The sequence below is a fragment of the Pangasianodon hypophthalmus genome, chromosome 12 (genome assembly GCF_027358585.1).
Source record: "Pangasianodon hypophthalmus isolate fPanHyp1 chromosome 12, fPanHyp1.pri, whole genome shotgun sequence".
Lineage (NCBI taxonomy): Eukaryota > Metazoa > Chordata > Actinopteri > Siluriformes > Pangasiidae > Pangasianodon > Pangasianodon hypophthalmus.
The window spans coordinates 19,990,718-20,018,076 of NC_069721.1; the positions used below are offsets into that span (position 1 = coordinate 19,990,718).

The 27,359-nt window shown below is 37.7% G+C and overlaps 1 protein-coding gene across 2 annotated transcripts; it reads right to left on the reverse strand.

Moving 5' to 3' along the window:
• Nucleotides 1–484: 484 nt before the first annotated feature.
• pax2b (paired box 2b) lies at nt 485–27,359 on the reverse strand. Of its 2 annotated transcripts, none has more exons than XM_026914534.3 (10): nt 26,471–27,359; nt 24,973–25,138; nt 23,858–24,055; nt 19,949–20,028; nt 19,420–19,539; nt 11,960–12,135; nt 9,623–9,737; nt 5,202–5,303; nt 4,380–4,466; nt 485–3,252 (listed from the first exon to the last, which is right to left on the reverse strand). In XM_026914534.3, the coding sequence occupies exons 1-10, from the start codon at nt 26,511–26,513 to the stop codon at nt 3,143–3,145; spliced, it is 1,197 nt and encodes a 398-aa protein (XP_026770335.1). In that variant the 5' UTR covers nt 26,514–27,359; the 3' UTR covers nt 485–3,142. The 2 variants fall into 2 exon arrangements, with proteins under 2 accessions (XP_026770335.1, XP_026770337.1); XM_026914536.3 differs by having other exon boundaries at nt 485–3,271; nt 26,471–27,358.

Consider the following 27,359-nt stretch of genomic DNA (forward strand, 5'->3'; position numbering starts at 1 on the left):
TGATTAATTTGGTATTTTATTTGCAAACTTAGTCTGAATGTTTTACCACTTACCCTTCATGAATGAAATAGTAATAGGTAAAGTATCTAATATGAATAAACTTTACTACATAATACCACAATGTTGAATTCTTGATTCTTATTGGTCAAAAGGCGTTGACTAATTTTCTATAACACCAACTTGACAGTCATGCCAGCTATATGGTTTGTATTGTGCTTGTTTTAATACTCTATTATTTCTATAGTAACACCTCATTCAGGAGGACTTGTTTTATGGATGCTCCATGGAATTTAAGTCTAATAATTAATAATAAAAAAAGAATAAAAACATGCTGTTATTTATCAGTGCAATCAGTGAAGTTTTTGTAACAAGGTGTTTATTTAACATTAAGGAGTCTCCGGTGTCAGCTCTTTGTAACAGTCAGTAAGTTTTCCGGTACTGAAGCGTCTTCAGGACAGAGGAGTTTACACTTTCTGGTTCTTCAAGGCTGGTTTCTCATGCCCTGTCATGTGTTATTCCTTTCTAAATTTATATATGATTATTTATAAATTAGCTTTGACCTATATTTTTGTTCATGGAACAATGACTCTTTAAAATACACTTGTATAAATTGCTTATATATTTTAGAAACCAACATCACATACTGAGGTCTTTGATTTGACATATAAAATTTATTTTTCATATGCACAAAAGTTCAGACTTATATTTAAACAATGATTGAAGTAATACGGCTTTGTCATTAATCATCCACATCGCTTCACAGTCAAGACATCCTTAAGCTCTCAGTTATGTGTGACAGTCTTAAGTGTGTTTCAGTGTCATGGATTCATTCAGGAAACTGAAAGTTTGTAGTCAGATTCCAAGAGAAATTCAAATATAAGACAAGGAAGAATGTCCTTAATAAAGTCCTTCAATTGTTCCTTACTTAATAAATGGTGAGTGTTGTGAATGACTTGAATACAGTTTTCATCACTTGTGCAGAAAATAATATATCGGTTGAAAGATTATCATCTGATTGGTCATGAAACTTTTAGTGTTTCAGCCAGCGCACTATTTAAAAGAAGGAGTTGGTGTGCAGCTGGTCCTTCTAGTGCTCATAATTTTGTGGCATGGAAGGAATATTTCACTAAAAAACATGTATTCATGAAGTTGGCATGATCTTAATTTCAGTGAATAATTATTATGTTTTAGACAAATATTCCTTTACATATGCATAGCAATTTCCAGGCCAAAGATTAATCAGTGAAAATGATTAATATTATCTATTCGCATCCAACAGCAAACTGATACCATTATTTTTAAGAACTCTGTTCAACAGGGCAATTTTCCTATATTGATCTTTCTCCTTCATATTATATTATTATAGTTGACAGTTAAGACCAATATGCATGATACTGCTTCAGAGCAATACGTAATATTTTTTTAAATGACTATTTACAGACGGGGAAATGTTACATAATAAATCATATAATAAAACAAGAACCCATAACAAATTAACAGAAATAATATAAATAATGGAAAATAAACAGAAAAAAAAATCATTTCAGTAGTTTTATATGCTTATGACAGCGTTTTTTCCTCTGCATAGGTACATATTTTAAAATGGTTTTACCATAATACTGTTATCACAATACATTAGACTGCAAATAAAACATTAAACAAAAGTCTTTGGCAAGTGTAATGTAAGTTCTGATATATTAGCGTTTATTATGTCAAACATTTGTGTTCCATGAAATTCTCGTCCATTTGAGCGAGATTGATTTGATGTGGAAGGGATTGTGTAGAACAAGCTCTGAATGACAAGAAATTGCACTTAAAGTGTTGGACGAAATAACTTGCCCTTTTTTTTTAAGAAAGTTGGATCATCCTAAAGCACGGGATTATTTTTTTCTTAGAAGTTTAACTTAAGCATTGAGCCAATTTTGAGTTACTAAGAAATCAATAATGCATTATCTGCTGCAGTGTCAGCTATAACACTTAATTTGAAGATTTTTTTGAAAACATGGAGCAGAAGAAATGTTTTGTAAACACATTTAGAGCATTAGATGCCATGTTGGATCAGTAGTATGTGTGAAATATTTCTTCATAATGTGCCTTTTAAACCTTCAACCAAAGTTATAATAAATATAGTATAAGCTGATTGACATCAGTGGATTGGACTGTTTTTAAAGGAAAATCACTTGTCACGTGTAACACAAGCTGCCAGGATTTCACATAATAATTTACAGTGTGGTTTACACTAGATCCCTTCACTTCGTCCCTTTTAAGTGTAATCACAAATTGGTTAGATATTGAATATCGGGTACCAGTGTATGTTTGAAGTAAGAATGATGTGTAGTGCAAAAATTAAGAGAAAATGATAACACCTGGTATTGCCATATCCAGAAAATTCACACAATTAACAAAAATAAATCATGCATACTGCATTGTCATTTAGGATTATAAGCCTGCAAGTTTATATAAAAAATGGAAAAATTAAGTTAGGAATATATATTTACTAATTCCCCAGTCTGGGTGGATGGAAACCAGGGCATACAGTAGGCTTATCCTTTCTTGTGGATAAATCTCTTCGTTCTTCCTCTCTTGTCACATTATCACTGTTTTTCACTGAGGCAATGTGTTAATCCTCAGTTCATGGCTTTGAACTGAAGAAGAAGGAGCTGACATGCTGAGTTTAGGTATGCTCCGTTCTATGTGTGTGTGTGTGTGTGTGTGTGTGTGTGTTTGTGAATATGTAAAGAAGCACCAAGCTGTGAGTCCAGATGAATAATACTGCATTGCACAGTTCAGAGTGAGAGAGAGACAGAGAGAGAGCAGTGTGATATGAGCAGGGAAATGACGTGCTGCTATGTGACAGTCAGTCACAGAAAAGAACGTTTTCATCAACAACAATTAAAAAAACCTGAAATATGAAAAAGAAAAGCAAAATCTGTTGATTCAAATTGCCTCATTGTGTCAGTTTCCACATTTATATAATTTCTCACAAGGTTTCTCTTAGTCTTTGAGATGTGGACACCCATTGTAAGTGTTGGCCGGTTGGATTTGGATGGCTGAACATGAGTGAGCCATCTGATGTCCTGATTGGCTCGTTCATCATCATGTGACATGTTCAAAGCGGCCCTTGTCCAATCTGCTCCGCTGTTCACACTGGCACAACAGGAAGTCCGAGGCGATGTTGGGTTTGGTTTGCATGGTGTCTAGTGGCGGTCGTAAGCAGCGGTAGCAGCTGGTGGTGCAGAGGCTCGGGATGCACTATAATAATAAGGGGAACCTGGAAGTTAACAAAAGAGGGACGTACCATTTCAATAAGGCATTCGCAAACTTCAGACCTAAAATATACAGGTAGAATCATAGGTATAATGGAAAATTATTTTGCATTTGTATCAAAAATCGTCTCAGTGTGAAACAGTGTTTTGCAAACATTTAAAACGCAGCTGATGTAGTAATAACACACGGCAGGCAATCTGCTCAGTTGCATTTCTATCAGTGACACTGGTTATCTGTCTCATCCTGTAATCAAAATAAGCTGTTTTTATTACATTCAAAGTTCTTCAGAGCTTTCCTCAGTGGTTAGCAGATCCTTTAATGTCATCACCCCTAAACTGTCCAAAGCTATTATACTTTTCTCATCCTTAAAAGTTAAATTTGTGTTATTTTTTTTTGTTACATACTTTATAAAGCAACCTTAAGTGTTAGAAAGGCACTATATAAATTGAACACTATATAAATTGAAATAAAAAAATTTAAACAAATAAAATTTGAAACAGTTCACATGACTTAATTCATGTAAAAAGTTGTAACGGTTAAGATTAGTGGCAGGATCTTTACATTTTTAGAAAAAAAAAAGGTTCCTTAAGGGCTTTGGATAGTTAAGAGGTTTTAGCTTCCTAAAAGGGTGTTATTTAAAACACTTTTTTTCAAGAAAAAAAAAACACTTAGTTTCTTGGAGTGATTGACTTTTTTCAAATGAAATTGTACAAGATCCAATTACATGATCATTACTAGTTCAGATTTGTAAGATTTATAATCATTCTTTTTCCATTTATTCTAAAATATATATATTACATTTTATTTATGTTGGATTCTGGATTGAATTGTAACTTAAAGTTCCGGGACTATTTCAAAGATTTGTTCCAAACTAGAATTCACACTACAAGTCACATCTGAATTTAAGAGTGATGTGATTGCATGTTGCTTGATTTTATATGAATGACGTCCAACAATATCCCTAAACCTAAACTTAACTTTGTAACTTTTTGGACAAATCGAGTTGTGCAGTAATGAATTGGCATTGGTGGTGGGGTATAAACATTTCATCATTATATTACTAGTACATGTAAGTGTTAAAATGGCTTTTCCCCAAGTGTAGTAATACTCACTCAGTAAAGCTGGGTTGCTGAAGCGCCAGGCCTCGTTGTATGCTGTGTACTGTGGGTGACTGTAGGGATTCCCTGAAAATTCGCTCCCTGCAGCAAGACATATAAGGCCATTAAAAAAGTTCTTGTACTTTATCAAAGAAATGCAGTACATTCAGAATCAGCAAGGGAGTCACAGAGAGGACCAATAGCCTCTTTATTCTGCTGCCTGAAAATTTGCCCTCATTTTGCTGGTCTCTGGTGAACAGTAATCTCATGTTAAAATCAATGTGGTGCTCCTCTCTTGTTCATGTTGGTGTTTCGCTCTGCTCTCTCTTCCCATCTCATTCTTTTTTTTTTCTTTCTGACTGTAGGTTCCCTGGTGACAACTTGCTCTTGTGCTCTTTTTTTACTTCCCCAAGTTTCTTTCTTTCTGTGCCGTGGAATTTCATTGTGTAGGAATTCAGACCGTGGCAGTGAGCTGTTGTTTTGGTATAACACCCTCTCATTTTTATGACACTATAAAGAGCAGGCTTTAAATGAAGAAGGTGAAGAATGGCTTTCTTGACTTTAACAGTGTTTTGGGACCCATCACTAAATCTCTTTCTGGAAGGACAGGAGAAAAGGAAAGGCAGATTTCAGACGGCTTGTCTATATAATTCAAAAGCAGAGGAAGTGACCATATAGGCTACATTCACTATCTACCCTTATTTAGTGCTTCACAAAGAGAGAAATAGCAAAGAATCAGTCCAAATCTATGAAAGTAATACATTCTAAAGTTCTTTGCTAGACAGTAGGATGTTTGTTAATAAAGATGTGTGTAAAACATCCAAGATTATTACTCACCAGGAACCATTCCAGCCAGTGTGGATGTTGGGTAGCTGCCCTGTCCTGTAGGGGGGACGTGAGGTGGATAGCCAGGTAAGGTTGTGTTGGCCATATCTCTACCTACACACAGAGAGAATACAACACACCTCATTAGTGACAGCTATTGACTTCTCTTTAAGGGTCCGAGTCTGTATTTTTATTAACTGTATTTTCAATTATTTTCACTGTAGCTCATTTTAAGGAGAAGAAATCTCTTGGAAAGGCAAACACTGCAAATCCAATTTTATGTTTGTATATTCTCTAATAGCTAAGTTCAAAGTTATTTCTGGGCATTTTTACTACCTTTATATTTTAGCTCACAGGTCAGTTTTTTTTTATTGATTCTCATTGGCTAGTTGATCTCAGGTGATGCCATCACAGAGAAAGCATGCGATACTCCTTTTATTCCCCCAAATTCCAGGAATTCAATGCTTTTTATTGAATATCTCTACCAACTATTGACTTTTAATAATGATTGCCCTTAAATTTAAAGGTAAATTTAAAAAAAAAAAGATGACACCAGGAATATGTACTAGAGAAGACTATACTTAGCCAAAGGCATAAAAACAAATAAACTTTGACCCAGTAGTGAAGATCTCTAATGTCGCCTACAATCAGACATCTTTAAATGCTGGTCATCACCCCATATATGACTCAGAGATGAGCACAACTGCAAGCATGAGTCACAATGGCCAATACTGACCCTTCCGGACAGTCATTCCTTCTATAGAGCACACAGAAAAGCTCTGCATTCAGAGTGGTAATTGGGGCTGACGCTTAGCTGTCCTAGGCAGCCACGTGTAGCCCCGAGCCAGCCGAAGCAGCCAGTCAGGGGCCCCTTAACGACATTGTTGGAGAGAGTGAAAAATTGGGAAAGGGAGGAAGAGGGAGAGGTGGCAGGGGACTAGGGGAAAGTCGGTCACCAGTGCAACTTTAATGAGCAGGCCAGCAACCATTACGGCAATCACAGACCATCGAGTCTGTTCCATAGAGAGTACCAGGAAGAAGCAGCTTTTGCCATTGCTTTTTTATCTGCAGTACTTCCTTTCTCAAATATTGTTAAAAGTTTTCCCAACTTCCAAAAATCCTTTATATGCAGGTACACGCACATTCTCTCTTTTTATGTTCCCAAAGCAGAAAACCTTGAGGTTCAGTGAAAAATCCAAGGTAAATGACCCCCCAAAAAAGTCTCTTTAGTGGAAATTTGGGCAGTTTATGTTTAAGGAACTTTCTTCAGTACCAAAGGAGTCAGCAACTAAAGTTTTATTAGTAGGAATATTTTATCTCTATTTACATTGGTTTACATGCGCAAGCTTTGGCAATGTGAATTTACCACTGTTTAGCCATGCCAGTACATTTCTAACTTCAATCAGAGTTTGATTCAACAGCTTTCCAACAAGAAACAGTGTGAAAGTTGATATTTTTCCAGTCCAAATACAGTCAATGATTAGTCCTCATTTGAATATATCATAGAAAAATGTTAGAAGAGGCATTAACAGTATTTCAGGATTTCTGTCAACAAGTAAATTAAAAAAAATACTACAATGTTTAATTCATTATATAAAAATGTGAGAAAAGGGATTCTAAAACAACTGGGAAACAGATTGACAGGTTCAGCCATGAGGGAGATTCTACTAAACACTCTCATACTAAATCCACACATAAGACGGTTTGTGCATACAGCACTGAACAATGAGCTATAATCCTGTTTCTCAAAGCTGCAAAAGCTTTAAGACAGGTTTTCTTAATCGTAAGCCCAACATTACCACTCAGGCATTTTATCCTGTTGTCAAGATAAAAGACAAACCAGACCCTCACCTATAGCTACAAGCCAGTTATCATCATTTACTGCAAATTACCTTCTTATATATCGAGTATCCTAAACACTGCAATGTATCATTTTTATTATTATTATTATTAGTAGTAGTAGTAGTAGTAATAGTAGTAATAGTAGCGGGTCAAGCTGGAGCATTTTTCTATGAAAAGGACACCTTTGTGTTTGCAGCAAGAGTGAGGAGAAGAAGAAGAAGAAGAAGAAGAAGAAGAAGAAGAGGAGGAGGAAAAGGATTATTTTAGGGCAGTGGGTCGATCTGGAGCATTTTTCTATGATAGGGACACCTTCGTGTTTGCAACAACATGGCACAGGGATCTTCTGACCTCCATTTTCTATATTCAGGATGGAGCAATTTATCACTGGGCAAAAGCCCCTGCACCCTAATTAATTACGACTAAGCAAAGGATGTTTGGAAAGTCAAATTGCTTTAATTCCCTGGCTGCACAGTGAAAGTCGTCCATTATCAAATGTGTGCTCAAAGGTTAGTTTGCTTTTGTGGAAAGGAACTAAGCATTAATTTTTGAGCCTGAGAGCGTGAGCGCCCCTGGTGAGGACAAAGACAGGTGCTTTGTTAGGAGAGAAAGTAAGGGTTGTAAGCTACAGGAACTATTCTCACACTGTCCTCACAGGTTAGTAGCATCAGACCTGTTATAATTTTCTCATCCATTAACTTTTTCCTACTGAATCAGAGACAAATTATTCTAAATGTCTAGCAACAAAGAGCTGATCCAGATTCTAATGAAGGAATTAATTACATTATTTATATATACAATCATCTAATACATCTACAATCTACAAACAAATATATACAATCATCTAATTATCAGGATCTTCTCAAAATATTTTATTTACTTCAAAATAATAAATAATACAGTGTTTCTGAATTTAATTCCAAGCAAAATTAAATGTAAATCTCTCTCATTTGGTGATGCAGGTAATGCAAAATCTTTATTTGATGAGCAAAGGACACAAAAGATCTCTATCTGAAAAGTATTCACACTTCGCCAACAATCCCTGTCTCTTTTGGCACCCTGTGCCTTATGAATAATTTATTTTTAATAGATTATGCAAATTTTCCCCCTGCCTAAAATCAACATGATCAATAACTGTGGCCATTTTAATTGGTGCTGGAAAACATTTTGAGGATGAGTATAATCTGTGCTCCTTTCCCCTTGTAAAGGAACTATTCATTTGGAAATTGGATTTGGGCCTAAATGCGAGAGATCATTCAGCCGCCTCTAAATGGAGGCTTGAGTTTCCCTCAGCTGTTTATCACTCAAGTGTAAACCGTAGCACTACCATTAACTCGGGCACAAACCGTACACCTGATTATTACATCCTACACACATCCTATTAGTATTAGTAGTTACCGTGGGGGATATAAAGACACACATGCTAAAACACAAGTCAAATATGCATTCTCATTTCCTATTTAACTTTGAGAATGGACTAAATTTTTGACTATTGCAGTGCCCTCTTCATTGGTTTACCTGCTAACTCTATTGCTAGGTTACAATATGTTCAGAATTCTGCTGATAGAATTCTTACACATACCAAGCGCTCAGCTCACATTACCTCAATCTTCTTTGAACTTCACTGGTTACTGGTTTCGTTTCGCATTAAATATAAAATAATCCTACATTTAAATCACTTCATGGTTTGGCATCTCGCTGTCTCCGTGAATTGTGTTTCCCTTACACCCCTATCCGCTCGCTCAGGTCTTCTGGTCCGGACTCCTCTCTGTCCCTAGATCTCGCCTCTCTCTGTCCCTAGATCTCGCCTATGGGTGGCAGGTCGTATAGCATAGTAGCACCCAAGTTCTGGAATTCACTACCACTGACTCTTCGCAGCATTACTTCTATCTCTGAGTTTAAATCTCAACTTAAAACTTATTTGTTTTCTCAGTGGTATTTGTCTTAACGTGTTGCTATGTATTTGCTCTCAGTGACTGTACTATCTGAACTGTGTTTTTCATTTTTGTATGTTTGTCCATGACTGTTCATTGTTTATGTATTGTTGTATCACTATTGTAATGCGTCCTTGAGCTCAGAAAAGGTGCTATATAAATTAAACATATTATTATTTATTATTAAATAACACTGATGATTAAAAAAAGGCTCAAAAGCTGTCCAGGAAGAGTTTTACATTATCCTGTTGTCTAGTCACAAGATTCATTTATTCATCTAAATATTACTGATTGGTCTGTTTTGCTGTATATTATACATGTGACCAGAAATTAATTCCTACAGCAAATAAACAAAGCTTCACATTATTGTCCTTGTTGACTGACAAAGCCAAGCTCCTGATGCGTAAAGCTGATTTGTTTGACTTTTTACAGTAGAAGAACAACATCTCACTATCTTATAATTTTTTTATTTTCTACCACCTTTCTTGCTTATAGATCGTGCTTAGAAAAAAAAGACATTTTTAATTTTTGCTAGTTTTTTCTTAGTGTAATCCATTACTAAATGAAATATGTGAATTATTTACATTAATGGTTTGTATGTGATATTGTGCCAAACATGTGGCTCATTTAGGATGTTAGTTAGAGTCCAGTTGATCTTACCTACAGCGTAGCTTTGGGACACGCTGGCACCCAGGTCTGAGGAGCTGCTGGAGGACAGGCTGGGTTTAACCTCATCCAGTCCTGGGTTCAGTGCAGGAAGGGCATACTCACTACTCTGCAAGCACAGAGAAATAATAATGGTTAATATGTAATGGTTATGGATTTTTTCTTTCTTTCATTCTTGTGTGTTTATGTGTTAAGAGTCAGAGCTAATGCCTGGAAGGTTGACTGTTAAAATCCCCGGACTGCCCGAAAGTCACTTCAGCAAACTCTTCTCCCTGCTTGGATTGTATCCTGTCTCTATAAGCAGCTTTAGATAAAAGCCTCTGCCAAATGAATAAACAGAAAAGAGGACAATATAATAGGTCCCTGTTTGTATGTGGCTTAAAGGATGAGGCATTGATGAGAAACCTTTTGTCTACTCTTCCTGTTTTCTTTACTTTTTAAATTTACCTTTTAAGGTAATATTTGCAGATGGAATAATCTGTGCAACACACACCACTGATGAGTTATGTTCAAGTACCCATGTTAAAACCTGTCCTTGGTCTTTGGGGTCATAAAACTGCATCTATTTGCTTATCTATTTCTTTGCTTATCATTTCATGGATGCTCTCAATCTGAGAGTGGCTTCCTTTTTACCAAACAAACCCTTCAGACCGTATCAACAGATGTGAGACAACCCCCCTCCTTTTTTTTTTGTTATTTAATAAAATGAGTCTTCCGGCGTCTGCACACTGATAGTGTTTGCCCAGATCTTTGTGTGTGTGTGTGTGTGTGTGTGGTGTGTGTGTGTGTGCGTGCATGTGTGTGTGTCACAGGGGAGGCCCCTGACCCCAGCCATGTCTGTCTCTATCACAGATAAACTCTAATTGTCTACTACAACTGTTCGTCGTGGCCCCAGCCGATGTTCCTCTCTTTTCCTAAGAGGCCCCTGTGCGGAACAGCGGTATTCTCATGCAGATGCCATGGTCGTGGGGAAGAGAAAGATATGAAAAGGATGAGCACATGGCCGGCAGAAGCGTGGGAGGGAAGAGGCCATCGGGCTTAGAAACTCCAAAATGGCTTTTTAATGCCCTCAACAGCACTCAGACACCTAACTAATAACCCTACATTTACATACACCAGAGAGAGAGAGAGAGGGAGAGAGAGAGAGAGAGAGAGAGAGAAAGAGAGAGAGAGAGAGAGAGAGAGAGAGAGACTGAGCATAATGAGGTCTGTGCTAGGGGGAAAGCTACAAATAAGAAAATACTCTGATTAATACTGCCACAAATTAAAGCTGATTTTTCTGGAACATTATCTGGCCATATTTTCCTTTTTCACTCCCCTTGCTGCTTTCCTTCTGTACCTCCCCCACACATTTAACACCCTCTTTGACTGTCTTTGTGATAGCGAGTCATTTCCAATTCGTTTTGGTATTGATCTTGCAGTGAAAATCAGTTTTGTAATTAGCTGCAAATTAGGCCTTCTTCTGGAGGTGAGTGCTGTCGGCCTGATTAATCGCTGAAGTAATGCCACGCGATCACCCCCAAATTAAAATGAACTCAATTAGGTCGTTCCCCTTATGGCTCAGACTTCTGCTTTCAAGGGAAAATTAATAGTCACTTATTTTTAATAGTCTACTGAAAGTAAATAAAGGTTATCCATTTCAATAAACCTGACACTGTACAGTGAGCAGTATGGTAGAAATTCTACATTAAGCGTCACTGCTTTAATAGCAACATGATTCCCTGCTTTTGGGAAGTAACTACAAATGAATAGGCAGATAACTAGCTAGACTATTTTGGATGTTTTTTATTATTAAATAGTGTTCATGTGTTTCTATGACTCATTTTTTATCAATGCAAAAATGCATAGTTCCTCGGACATCCTTTAGTGACATTACGAAGCTGAACGAGAGAGCAGTTTGGGTTTTTTATTTTTTTGCTATTACAAGATCAATAAAGTGTAAGATTTTACCATGTTCCTTTAGAAGGATGATAAATTGCTGTTTAATAACACAGCTGCTCCTCAGACTCGCTCTTGTTCTGCACTTTTTCTTGCCTGTCCCTTCTAATGTAATTGACTGTACAACAGAAGCAGTCTAGACCTGATCACAGGCTTATCTGAGACAAAATGCTTCATAACGTGTGGGGGAAATATGTCAGAAAATAGTCAGTGTCATCAGGTGGAAGATTGCCAATGCATGTATATACCTTCCATAACATTTAAGTGGAACTGGAGATTCATACATATGAGAAAATATTCAACTTGCTATGTTCTGCTTAGCAAACCAGCTCCACTGTTTTGGTCATTGTGTAGACAAATGAAGAGAGTGGCATGGGGGAAAAAGATGCTCACCTGCTCTGGTTTGATGTGCTCTGTGCTGGGGAAGACGTCAGGATAGGCTGGTCGCTCAAACACTCGATCCAAGGCCTCCAGCTGCTGTTGGGTAAAGGCATCGGCGCGTAGGTGTTTCCTTAGGCTCTCCACACTGCCCTGGGAATCACTGTTCTGCCCTGAACCCTCTGAACCATCTACAGAGAATGAAAATAAAATGAAAGTAAAACAACTGAGAACAACTTACAGTATGTTGACTAGTTTTTCGGCATCTATATAAATCTTTGAAGAATATGTACCAGAACCTACCCAAGGCCTTTGATTATTATTTGATAATGCATTTAATTACAGAAAACTAAAATCATCGTATTGTGGCATATTGAAAAAAAAAGAAAAGCTTTATAATGACCGTAGCTGACATTATGTAATTAGTCTGTGGGTTTGCCCTCTTTTTAATTGACTTCATTTTCTTTTTCTTTCTAATGAGCTCAGTGAAAACTATTGTGATGAAGTGATACGACCCATAGAAACTACACTGTTTTGCAAGATTCTTCAAAAGTGTCTGTCATTTCATGATTGCTTGAAGTAATTAAATATTCTCTGGATGGGTAAGCAAAGACGACAAAATATGGCACATAGCAGTGGGCAGAAAATGTTTCCCAAAGTGAAAAGCAACATCTGCCTGTAAAATTGGAGATTTTTCAGAACGCTTTTGAATTTGTTCAAAAATGATATTTTGGCTGGAAATTCCTCGGAGTGCACACACACACACACACACAGAGCGAGAGAGAGAGAGAGAGAGAGAGAGAACTACTAATACTGGCGAGCTGGGTGGAAATAAAATGTACATGTATTTTAGTTTAAATTGTACATGTGAAGAAGTGAAAGCTCCAGGCGAAGTTAACTTTATCCAAAAGGGCCATAAGGTATATTAGAAGTAGGGATGCTTGTGCTTTTAAATGAGTTTGTAATCAAAATGCTTGATCTTAATTGTTTCCTTAGCTTATCCAGTGATTTGTATGCCCCGGGTTTATTAATTTACTATAGTCCTGAAGCTGACACAGGTCAAATAAAACTATTGTCCAGGTATAAAGTGATTATTCAGTCCCCACACTGGTTAAACAACAATTCGCAAATGCAGCAATTCCTCTACATAACCCGCTGACCCGATTAGCCATTCTCTTAGGGGAGAGGGGTGTCTGCTTTTGTTGCCTTCCTCATCACAATTGTGTTTTATCTGTCTTGCCTCACATAAACACACATACACCCCCACCCACACACACACACACTGGAATGGTATTTTGCTGTCCTGTGGAGCTGCCAGTCTAAATTTGCCACAGATTATGTTGTCTCCTTGGCTCATGAGCCTGATAATGTATGATATGCACAAGCACTATCGATTGCCCAGCTGTGAAAGAGAGAGACAGTGTACAAGTGTGAGTGAGGTGTTAAGAGAGAGAGAGTGGAGGCTGAGAGTGTGTAAGAGTGGGGGGGAGGGGGGTGGGGGGGGTGGGGGGGGGGACGCTTGAAATGAAGCCGAGATGAACATCATGGTCTAACTCATCGCGCCTATAATGCTGAGCTTAATCCAGTGCTTTTCTCCACTGCTGAATTCAATTGATCAATCATGTCTGTCTGCTGGTTCCATTTCAGCACGTTATTGCCTCTGTGCTCCTCTCCGTGACCTTCTTCCCACCACAGAACCCAGGGCATGAGCACCTCACCCATCATTCACCTGGTGTGCATGTGTGGGTGGGTCTGGTCATCAAATTATGACAAATCGATGACTGGATGTCATATTGCACTGAGAAGACTTAGGACTCAAACTGACTTGAAGGAATTTTAATTGTCTCTGTAACTCAGAAGAGACGTGATATTAGCTTTTGCCTTGTGAATCTTTCCTATCCATATGCTTTCTTTCCTCCATGCCTATTTCTGAGCCGGCTTTCTTTGCAGGCAGCTCTAGTGGGTCCTAATGGCAGGGGGATCGTTTCCTCTAGTGTGCGCTGGGGCAAATGGAGTCATTAATTACCCTCCATTACAGGGCCAGGACCACAAACCTGATCAATACAAGTGCATTTGTCATGCACACCAGTGACACAAACTTCCCACACACAAACCCACACATACACAAGCAAACACACACAAGCCAATTACTGCTCGGGCTAATGTGGCTTTGGCATTTTGACTGCAGCTATCAAATGTCATCGTCAGCAGAGCGTCTCTCTGCAAATCCAACACAAAAGCTATAAAAATGTGCCGAAAGATGAAAAAGGAGCCATTCGTACTTACTGTTCTATTAGTTTCACTGTAGCTGCTGAATAACATGCTTTTAAATGAATAAAATATGAGAATATGGCACTTTTATATCTCAGGTAGGAATCTTTGAGACTGTATCATAAACACAGTGTTTGGTAACAATAAATTGCTGTGTATTTTGTACACTAAGTGTCTTCATTCTGGATTTGGAGGGTAATCAAGCATCTGATAAAGCAGTGATCAAGACACCAGAACGCCTTGGCTTGTCAGAGATGGAGTCTGCATTTTTCCCCCATCAGTGCTTATGTAATAGCCTTCACCTGGAGCCAGATTGGCTGTGCGCTTTGAGCCTCCGGCCCCGAGTCGCATTCTCGCCTGCCCTGCTGCTGGAGTATTGATCTGCGAGTGTGAGCACTGGATTCGTTTTGACGTGAGGCAGTATTAGAGCTGAGGTAACGAGGGAGGCCACTCTATCAGAGTGCAGGAGCAGCTCTGAAACACTGCGGGATGCACAACACCCACAGGGCATGACCTCGCAGTAAGAGAAAGACTGAGAGAAAGGACAGAAAAGAGGAACAGAGATGATAATAGAGGGGGTGAAAAGATTGCAATAGGAAAATGTGGACGGAAATAGATGGAAAGTGACCAGGCATGCCTGAAACATCATCATATACAGTCACATAGATGGTTCAAATTTATCTTTCGAACATAAAAGAAATGTACACAATGTTCCCCCACCACAATAAAACATATGCAATGTACATGGCTAATGTAGCTAACAAGTGATGCATGCTTATAGCCACCATTTTAGCATTATGCAAGAAGCATGTCTGGATCAGTAATATTATTTGTACATAGACTTGCTAATAACTCCATACTAAAATAAATTAATTAATTAAAAATAAATATACAAATCAAGTATGAACTACACTATTACATAGTAAATGTCCCATCTACAACCTCTAACATACAATTTCTGCTTCAAGGTAGCTGCTAACAACATTCTTTTGTCCGTTTTCATACACTGTCAGAAACCACATAAGCGAGTCTGTTTGTGTTACTAATTACTCAGTGTGGTGTGTGGTGAGTGTGTGGTCATTTAGGCAAGCTAATCTGGTGGCTATAAATATATCTAATTTGTTAGCTACATCAATTTCTCAACTCCAGTGCAAAACTAAAGAAGCAAACTTTGGAGAACAAACATGTCATGAAGATTTAACTGTTTTGGGGAAAGAGGAAAAATTGTGGAAAATAACATTTTTCGTTAAACTAGTGCTTTCAGATTACCCGAAGGAATGTGCACATTTACCTATTATTAGTAGTATTTGTGTAAATTAATTTACAGTAAATATGCAATAAGAGTTGAGCAATGAAACCAGGTTCACAGTTCCCTGCAGTGTTCCTACCCATTGAAATTCTCTGAATGGAGTCCAACTGTTAACATTCATTCTACTTCATCTCTGTTTTAGTGTTTCGGTGATAAAAAATAACAGTCTTCAAATGCTTCTTTAGAAATATACAAATGAGCTTTTGTGATGAAAGTGAGTCATAAATAATTTATTCAATAAATCTAAATAATTTGTTGTCTCATACAAACTGTACACTCAAGGTCATGATTTCAAAACTGAAATCGAATCATTTTACTCCTCCGTATACTGTAAATGCTCTAAAATGTACATTTTCTAAGCCCTGACCCCTGAACCTGATCTCATGATACATTTATCTGAATTTAAGAGTGAGAGAGATGTGGTTAGATTTTGTTTTTGATATGAATGAAGCTGCATGGAAATGTTTGAGTGCTACCTCCATTCCTAACCCTAACTGTAAATGTCATGATTTTATACAGTTTTATTACAAGTTTGCATGATTTAATTTGTAAATTAAATCAGCTACTGCTGATTTATCATAAAGACTGTGCTGTGTTCATCTGAGGACTCCTTTTCACAGTAATGACCAACTTTTCAACACACTTAGTATTGTTTGATCTTATAGTATACAGCTATAGAAGAGCACTGCTTTATAAACCCAGAAGTTCCCTTTTGAGTCTGGTTTGTCTCTAGCCTTTTTGCCTGATGTCATCTCAAGGAGTTTTACTTGCCACTGTCACCCCTGCTTGCTCATTAGTGATATAAATCTACATCTGGATTTCTGTAAAGCTGCTTTTTATAATGTCTACTGTTAAATTCTCTAAACAAATAAAATAGAATTGAATTGAAAGATTAAAACCATGTTAAAACATACACTAGCAGCAGCACAGTGAATCTTGTTCTGATTTCATGCGTGAAACATTAAACCTTTTCATAATGGAGTTGATGAATAACGGAGCTTCTGATAAAGTAATGTGGTCAAGAAACCGCACATCTTTACTTGTCAGATATGAGCCTACCTATAGTATATCCAGGCAGAAGCAGAGTTGCAAGGTACTTTAGCACGGTGTGTGAACCCATGCTGGGCTGTGTGTAAGGGTGACCGGTGTGATCTTTCATCTCCTTAATAGCCGGAGCGTACGAGGCAGCAGTACAGTAATTTCTGTGATATGAGGTACTAGTGAAGGGGTTGGGGGAGCAGTATGGATGGTAGATGTTAATTTGTGAGGTAATTACTTTTCTCAGCGGAATTGCAAATTCCCTTAAATGTCACTTCCATCTCGCTGCTCGGACAGCCATGGGAGAGACGACACAGCAGATCTCTCTCTCTCTCTCTCTCTCTCTCTCTCTCTCTCGCTCTCTCTCACTCACTCACTGCTTTTAATTTGCAGTAATCCAGTGGCAGTGGCAGATTAATAGCCGAGCTGACACCTGTGTCCCTGTGGCCATCCCTGGCAGAGCTGTAGTGTACATAAACGCATGTCATGGCGCATTATCTCAGAGCCCGCTGCTGAATTCAGCCCTACTGTAAGGACGGCAACAGCTGATGCCTCGTCCTGGCACCGTGCCACAGTGCAGGCTAAAAACAAACTGACGCCACCGCTAACACCATCTATTATGTTGTAGCTGACACGGTGACTCTTAACCCTCAGCAGGGTTTTCTCTGAGCACAGCTCAGTGTTATTTTTTTCCCCTCTCCATCCATTTGGAAATGCTCTCTCTCAGTACTGCTGACGTTCTCTTGTTATGAAATAGGCTGAGAGAGCTCTGACTCAACACTGAGTTTGTAGTTTGAAATCCTAAGTGTGTATGTCTGTGCAAGCATATTAGATACATCATGTTGATCTATTAACCAGTAGAAATGAGTAGACATACAAACACACAAAAGGATTGAGGTTGGCTTTGAGTTAGGAGTCTAAAACTGTCACATGTCTTGTATTCTCTTTCATAAGCAGAGTAGGCATTGGTTGCATGCTTTTTAAATACGCAATGCATTTAATTTAATTTAATGCATTTAATGTGTGCGCATTTTAGATACACAATACGTTTAATTTAATTTCCTAAACTTTAAGGACCTGTGGATAATAACCAGCTTACTAACCACACTCCTCCTTAAACCCATCCCATGTGTGCAAATATATTTTAATATTATACGTTAATTAAGTCTTTAAAAAATACTCTTATTCTTGCTTATGCAATTGTGTGTATGTGTTAATCTATTTGTAGGTCACATCCATTCATGTAGACATACATAAAATGTGTAGAATATAAACCCCACCCCCCAGACCTCATACTTTCTCTTCTCTATCCTCCCATTACTCTTTCCCCCCATTTCCTCAGTGCCGATACTTAAATCAAGAAAATAGGCTCCCATCAGGAGGGTCATTTCAGAAGGAGGAAAACCCCTGAAACAGTCAGTCATCTTCTAGCACATGGGACACGCACACACACGAACACACACACACACGCACACACACACGCACACACACATATCTCCAGTCTCCAAGCTCCCATCATTTCCGTGGTTCAGCTGTAATGTGGCGCTGTGCCCTTGCCGCTTGCCGTGCCCAACCGAGACAGAACAAATGGAAGCATCCCATAGTGACTGATACTCTAAGCAGGCAAATGACCTCTTTCCCAGATCTCTGTACCATACGCCCACTAAATGCATCTGCCGTATGTATCAGCTTCACACTGAGCGCTGTACTCTTCTTTGAGGTGATTTAGCAGCTACGGGCTACATACAGTAGGCCATTTACCCCCTGTACATAGGACCATCAGATTGCACTACAGCATTGAAACCTTGCAAAAATGGTGACCTCATGGAGTAAAATAACAGCACTTGGGTGCTCATGATGTGCTCATGTTTGCTTTTTGCAAAACTCAAATTAGTCATGAGATTCGATATGATCTGATGTGGTTGTTTGGACTGGATGTGCAGTATTGATGGCGTGTAAACATGCTCTAGCTAAAGAGCATTCACAGCTAAAGAGGTACCTACAGAGATATCTATCGATAGCCTTTAAAGAGCATTGCCTCTCAAAAGACCACTTTAAGTGTGTATATGTACTGTTTTAATACAGAGAATATCATTTGAGATCTGTGAGCTGAATTCTTGAGACTGACTACTCTTGTTTTCACAGAGTTGACTCTGACATGCAATTACTGAAGAGCTTTTAATCACAGCAAAGTCGAGTAGATCAACGCTTCCTCATACTTCTAGACCAACAAGAGCACAGCCAGAGTACAGAGAGACAAAGGTCATGTGCTTTATTATAAAAAGAAATCTCTAAAAACCTGAAATAACATTTAAGGTCAGACTACAACTGCATCAAGAGTAAAACACGACACTGGCATGCCATTGTATAAACAACAAAAATCCATAATACTTAATGCTACTGCAGACTTTAAAGGACAAAAAAAAACCTTCAGCTCTGACTTTAGCAATGCAATTTGTCTTGCAAAATAAGTCAATTCATTTGAATAGAAAAAGCTGTGCCGCCAAAAACATATATGCTTCCAGTAGCAGTAAATATAGTTTATTTAGCAGTAGTTTATCTAAATTAATGTTTTCTAGCAAAACTTGATCAATTCGCAAATATTTGAAGCCTAACAAGAAATCCTAAAACCATACAACAAGCTTTGACCAATTATTTCTTTTAAAAAATGCTTATAAAATAGAGAAGCTGCTAATTATTAAGACTATTAAGCTATTTTTAAATTAACAAAAAAGTTCTGCAAGTTTTTTTGAATTTCTGGGAAAACCAGAAGCATCAATAAGGGTCAGATCTTTACAGTTATCGCTTCTTCATCCAGCAGGAAAGGATAACACATGTAGAAAACCCATGTGCTTACCGTCATCTCTTTTCCTCTTCTCTCCATTGGAGCGAGGGATGCCCAGAATGCCATTTATAGAGTAGGAACCCACAGGATCACTGGATCCACTTGATACTGGAGGGGAAGCTGTGCTGGGGACTATAAAGAGATACAGGAGAAGAGTAATAAGCTAAGAACCATCTTGCTTGAGAACTGCCTATAGACAATTTATGAATATTCATAAATAATTTACTGATTCTTCATACTTATCTATGTCTACATATCCAAAAGGTTTTAAATCTATGAAACCCAATCAAATTGAGTGTGTATTTGTTCATGTTTATTGCTGTAGCTACAAAGGACTAAACTCTATCACTCATACATGTACGCCTATATTTCTAAAAGCAGACTGATTATGTTCTAAAGTAAATTTTGCTCAGCTGTATGTATAACACCATACACCAGGTCTACGGTTAGCCAAGTCAAATCCTAACCTGCTTTAAAAAATCAAACCATAGTACACATTAATACAACAATATATGCTAAGGATACAGTAGGATGATCTCACCTATAGTGTGTCCTGGTGTTGAGAGAGATGTTCCATCAGGAGAGGGGTGGTACTGTTGCTGAACTTTAGTGCGAATAATCCTGTAAAAGAAAAATGATACAGGTCACAAAGCTTCAGCGCCTGTAGAGCCTATAACTGCATAGTTTTTAATTATACTGAATGAAGACTTTGTATGAGATTTTGTATGTATCATGAGGTGCAGCAGAAACAGTCTAATATGTGACAAGACACAATAGAATACAAAAAAGCTTATTTGTATAGGGAATTTGTCTCAAATCATATAGATGGAGTAAAGAAGAAGTAACCTTGGGAGGAACAATGCCTTCTTTAATAAGGTTAAATAAAAAAAATTAAATCTTTTCAATTTATTTAATTGAAAATGAAATTAAATTAAAAGTACAAGAAGAAACATATATCTGAAAAAAGAAATTGGTACACAAATCCCACATTAATTTTTTTAATTAGTGCATCTTTCCAAGAAACTAAGCAATGTTGTCAAACATTCACTAAAGCTGGCAGCAATACCACTGTTAGCTAACATGAAAATAACATTACAAATAAACACAAAATGCTCCATATCCATCGATCTTAGGTTTGTTAAGGTTGTTAATCTGCTTGATCGACTTAATTTAAACTGCTTGAAGCTGTCTGATCAACTTCCAATTGTTTCGGAACAATTTTTTAATGGGTACATTTCTGAAGTACAGATACTCGAAAACAGTATATAAGTAAAGTAATTAAGCTCCATCACTCCTTTGGTGAGTTTTTATTGGAATTATTATATTGTAGATAAAGGACGTTGGTTATAGTTATTCAAGGGAGAGAACGCAGGTGTGTCTATTTTTTAACCAAGTTAAAAAGTATGAAAGCTCTGTCCTGCACTAATCATATCTTTTTTGCTCTATCTTTTTCAAACACTCAAAGGCACTCATTTCTCCCTTCTCTCTCCCTTTCTCTCTCTCTATGTCTTCCTGAGGAAAACCCCATAGCTGGTGTGGATGAGGTTTTATTGATCCAAACACAGAAATAAAAAGTTCAGGATTAGCCACATGGGCAAACAGATGCAAATAGAAGGCTATAAATTACATGTGACAGGAAGGCAATAGTTGCTTAGTGCCTTTGCACCAGCTTACGCCAGCATCTGATTTCTTTAATCTGAGAGGCACTTTAGGAATAGAGGAGGCTGTCACACTTATTTGTAAACTGGAGCTTCATTTATCATAAGTGCCACTGTGTATGTTTTAGCTCAAACATGTAAAATCTGGCATAAAAAACTTGGTCTGGAAAATTCATTTTCCCTTTGCTGGCTATGCGAGTGTAACTGCCTAATTAGTTTACAGACATAAACATACAGACTTTCTTACTGTTTCTTTATTTGCTGAATAAATTTACTTCACATATTGCAATACTAAACATTTATGAGGTTGAGTATTTTTCATTCTATGATCCATAGGCAATACTAATTTTACAAATAATTGTTAAACTATGAATTAGTTTGGCTGTTGTAACATTTGTCTTGTGGTTGTCCTGTTTAAAAGTCAGAAATGTACTCATTAAAATGACAGTGCTACCATTGATATCATGATATTATGCATTGCTGTCACCTCAGTCACTTCTGCCCTCAGGCCACAGCTTTAAAGAAACTGATTTAGCCTTACCAGTGATCACATATCAATAATTATTTATTGTTTCTTGTTCTCGCTTTCTCTCTTCTTGTTCCTCCCTCTCTCTTTCTCTCACTCTCTCTCTCTCTATATATAACAATAATTTGACCCCATCACTAGTGCGGTCTCCATAAATCTGAACACTTTATTTGGGTTCTTATTGAACAAGTAATTTGAGAGAATGAATTAATGGCATTCCCATAGCTGAACATTCCCTGAAGAAATATTAAAATTGCCTTACACGGGAATCAATAATATTGAGTGCCATTGAGGGCTGTTTTGATATCTTGTGGTCAGTGTTGTGAGTGACTAGAGGAGCAGAAACCTCAGTGCAACAGGAACTCTGTAAGAGTTAATAATGCATGCCAAAGAAAGGTGTTTAAAGCTGAACCATCCTCTCATTGTCAACAGCCCCAAGCTCAGAGTTTCACATGCACACTCACACACACACGTGTGCTCTTACACATACAAGTACAAAAACAACTATTTTATTGAGATTGTTATTGTATAATGAATTATGTTCTGCATAAAGGTGTTGTAAAATAAATCTGCATATTACAACACATCAGATATTTTTCAAGGGTTCTTCAGATTTATATTTGTTGCTGTCAGTCTACGCTGTCAGCGTACACATGTGGAGTTCTTCGAGGGTTCTTACACTGGATAATTAGGGGTTCTACTTGGGATCTTATCTGATAGGGGAACACTGTTATAGGGTTTATAAAGAACCTTTAAGGAATCCCTCAGCGAGACAACCGAAAAACTCTTAACGTTTATAAATTATCTAAGAAAGTATGGAACAGGGCCTATACACGATTTCTTTATTAATGGAAACCTCATGTTCATATTTTAATTTTACTCATAAACAAAGCCTCAGTTTTCCATTTCTATATAGCCAGCGTGAATTGATTGAAATTCAGAAAAGCTTAAAGAGGTGCTTTTAATTGTATTTACGCGGCTACATTTTGAATTTCTCATCCATTTGTGTCAAAAGCTGTTTTTTAAGCAATCACAAGGCATGAAATGATTTTTCCCCCTTTTCTTGTCTGAGGCGTGTCTATTCTTTGGCATTCAGGCTCATTAAAATATAATGCCGAGGCTGGTTTTATGGAAGAGTGACTTTTAACCAAAGCTCACAGGCCTTTCTTTTCCTCTCCTGACGCTTTTACTCCAGTGCACTTTTGCTCTTTATCAATAACCACCGTCTCGTTTTCACTTCAGACTTCTGCAATGGAGCCTAATTCCAGATTTGATTATTTATTGCTTGGTTGAACATATTGTGTGGAGCTACATGCAGACTCCTTCGTCCCTCTTTAGAATTCCTACAAAATCTGTGTGGAGTATTTTGCTTTGCTTTGCTTTGCTTTGCTTTGCTTTGCATTCATTCATTCATTCATTCATCCGTTCATCCATTCATTCATTCCACAGAAAGGAGCAAAGTACCTATATTTTACAGCTTCATGCAACTTTTCATTATTTATTTGCCATCAGCTTTTCCTCTGATATAATTTTGTTCATCCACTTGTATGAAAGTTATCAATGCTTAATGCTTGTGTCTCTGTTTCGTATGAAATCCGACTACATCTCACTGTCTTTGTGCTCGGGTTATTTGCTGAGTGATGGTGGCGCTGTGGAAGCCATCCTGAGTAACACGTCAAATCCGCTGCCATATTAGTCTGACATGCTATTTAATATGATAGGGAGCTGTTTGGGTTACAGCCCCAGATTCAGCGCGGATTGCAAACCAAAGTGGAACTAAAGGGACTCAATTTTCTCTCATGAGATAAATATGGATACGAAAATTGACCAAACTTGTATAGGAGCAGTAGCACACACACACCATTTCCGGTACACCAGTACAAAAAAATGTCCTGGTAATCAATCAATCAATCAACTGAAAATAAACTGTGTAAGAATATGCAGGAGGGTGATGTGATCGGGTTGGATTTAATAACTATCAAAAAAAAAAAAAAAAAAAAACCCTTTCGTAAGTTTTTCATTATTTCATATATAATATGAAATATAATATATAAAATATATATAATATATAATATATAATAGTGATAATTTGTGCATATTTGTGGTGCCATAACGCCCTATTTACTTTAATGATTTTTTTATTTATTTATTTATTTATTTTGAATTTCTATATTTGCTGCTACTTTGCCATATTTGCTCCCTGCCATAATTCCCCCACTGCGCCCTCATGGTCCGAGCTTTAATAATGAATGGCCGTGCTGCGTACCTGTTGATGGAGGAGACGCTGGGCACGGTGTCGTTGTCGCAGATGCCCTCCGCCAGCAGCCGGTCCCGGATCTCCCAGGCGAACATGGTGGGGTTGTGTCTCTTATAGTCCGCTATTTTATCCACCACTTTCGGAGTGGCCACCTTCGGCTTGGAGCCACCGATCACTCCGGGCTTTATACTGCCAGTTTCATAGTACCTGCAGCACCCAGAAGGAATAATGGTACATGCAGACCTACAGCAATTCAGTACACAGTAGTATAATCCACAACAATAATTCCTCACATCTGCAAACACACACACAAAATACAGCATGTAACTAATACACTGAGTATTGAAATTAGAATTTACTCTTTGTCATTAACACAACTTCATTAACACAAACACTAATGTAAATAACATTTCTTATTATTCAGACGAGGTGGCCTGTTATAAGTTATTTATTTGATTAAGAAATGTGTTGGATTAAGACATGTTGGCTCAAAAAAAAAATTAATAATAATAATAATAATAATTTAGAAAAAAAAAGGTTAAAAATAAAACTAGACCTAAAAAAAGAGACGTAACCCAGTTTCGTAAAAATATAAATTTATTAAAGCAAACAGATTTTCTTGTATTTTCTTAAGAATATTTATGAATCTTCACTGATTGGACAAAAAGGCCCAGAGTTGTGATTAGCCTCATCTAAATTCTAAATATTTTATAGTGTAACAATAATTTGCCTAGAATAAAATCTAGTTTTATTAGGGGTTGAAGGTGGGTTAGAGTGAATGCTGTCTGTTTTTATTAGATAGCATATATTAGATCATTATTTATTAGACATTAGATGGATTTATTAGATGTACCAGGATCTGTTAAAAGTAAAACATTTAAGTTGAGGAGAAAGTGGCTGTATATGTGCAAGTAATCTTGCAGTAGTAAATTTCTGGACTTGAGGTCAATACTAAATCTGTGGTCTTTCCAGCTGCCCTGCTCACATCCATGCAACATGCACAATGCACAAAACACACACATGACTCTGAGAACTCTGACAGACTTTTAGGATTTAATTATGAATGTATAGAGAACTGAATATCTCTCTCTCTCTCTCTCTCTCTCTCTCTCTCTCTCCCTCACCTGCCCAGGATCTTGCTGACGCATCCGTGACTGACCCTCAGTTGTCGTGATATGTCGCACGGTCTCACTCCCTGGTGCGCGAGCTCCACGATTCTCTGGCGCACGACGTCCGGTAGCGGCCTGCCGTTGACGAACACACCGCCCAGCTGGTTCACTCCGCCATGCCCTGCACACACACACACACACACACACACACACACGCCACGAAGAATACACACATGGAGCTCAATTTCTCAGACTTTCTTCTTCCATTTGAATAAATATTAAAGCATTTTAATTAAGAATGTGAACCAAAATACATGTTTATTTATTTATTTTTTTGTATATATTTATTTCAAGTTAAGGCTTTAATTAGAAAACAGAAGAAGAGTATTGCCTTGCATAGAAGCTCTGATTGTGGATTGCAGAGTGCCTTAAACCAAACTGCTGTATGATTTGTACGTAGAATGCATGTAATAGGAAAGTAATTCATTTTTTGTTTAATTTATTTGTTAATAGAACACGCGCCCACAATCAGTTTGGAGGAAAAAAGAATATATTTGTGTATCTTTGAAGTCCTTGTAACAATAAAACATGTGTAAATTACATGTTTTAAAATACTTGAGAGATTAAAAAAAAAGTAACAAGTATTATTATTATTATTATTATTATTATTATTATTATTAGAGTGCTGCAAATAATTATGGCATCATTTCAGCAAAGTACTGTTTAATGTGGAGGTTTTTTTTTAATAAACACTGAGGTAAGAGGCACATGTTCTTTGTCTTATTATTCCAATGATATTTTTTGTTATTCAGTTTCTTCCATGTTGTTTTCTTCTTTCTGATCCCAGCAGTGCCTTGTTCTCCTTAGCTGGGCTATTGCATTACGAGCTTATTCATATTCCTTACTCCGTTATTATAAATAATTAAGAGTTCCTCCTGTTACACATCTCTAAAAAGAATGTCTTCATTATCTTAAATTAATAATGCTGAATGAAAGGCGGCGGCCGCAGATCACGCTGTTGAAAAAGCTGATTGTTTTGTTTCCATGGAAAAGTAGTCTTTTTTTATTATTTATTGAGGTTTTGGATTTTATGAGTTCTTTAATGCAAAATAGTCCACGCTGATTTTGAATGAAATGACTCTGAAGACAGTATGATGGCTGTCATCAATTTTAGAAAATTGCTTGAATTATTTTTAATTCTGTGTCCTTAAAATATTCTACTACCAAACATATCTGGATATTTACCATGATTATTATTATTATTATTATTATTATTATTATTGTTGTTGTTGTTGTTATTGTTATTATTAGTATTGTTGTTGTTGTTGTTGTTGTTGTTGTGATTGTTATCACATAAACTGTTTTCTCCTCAGCTTAATTTTAATGGTGAATTATGAGTGTGAGATAGTGATATCTCAGGAGAGCCTATGCAGAATTCAGCTAAGTTGTTATTTTTTGATACATTTATGAATAAATTGTCATCATTAGGTCTTATCAGACGTGTGAAACTTACGGTGCATGGCGGAGAAGGGGTCTGCTTTGCAGTGAATATCCATTGGATAGCAAAGAAAAGACAGGTAATCAACTGAAGTCGCCGTCTCGCTTTCCTTCTGTAGCTCAAACTATGAAGAAGAGAAGCAAAAAGACGCAGGTGTGTTTGTGAAGAAGAGCAGTGCGATTCCCGCGGGTTCCGACCGCAAAACTTCAGGGGGGAAAAGTTCCCTCTTGACAAACTGGCCGCTCAGTGAAAACGCAGAAGGACGGAGGGTATGTCAGGTGTCAAGCATGACCCAGGCTTGTTTGGTAAAGTGACACCGACAACCAAAACCGAAGCGGATGTTTACACAAGCAGGCGTTTTCAGCGCGCGCGCACGGAAACCGCGAGCAGCACGGATGGTCCCATCGAGCCTGGTCGCGTCCTAAATCCCGGGTGGCCTCGGCTAGTTCGGGTAAAGACAACAAGATGCGGAAAGCTATACAGGGCTTTCCTTCGGTCACCTTCTCAGCACAGACTAACGGGATGCGCGTGGGCTAGAGATGCGTGGGCCGGGACTGAAGCCCCGGGCCGGGAGTGTCGGTGTCTAAAAGCTGCAGATCCCCTCTTTGCTTATATGGATGACTTCTCAGACAAAGGCAGCAGATTCCAACACTTTGTGATTCGCCAACGTAAAAAGCGAGCGGCTAAAATGAGGAGGGCCATCCGCCTGTCACTCCAAAAAGGGGGAGGGAGATGCGCAGTGAACTCTCAGCTCTGCTCCAGCTAGAGACTTCAGCAGCAATCTAGCAACACTTTACATTTTCTGCAGATGATATTATTTCCTTCGTGCTATCTCTCTGAATGAATTCAGTTTAGTAGCTATAACACAGAACATTGTTCATGTGAAATGTTGATGATAAAATAT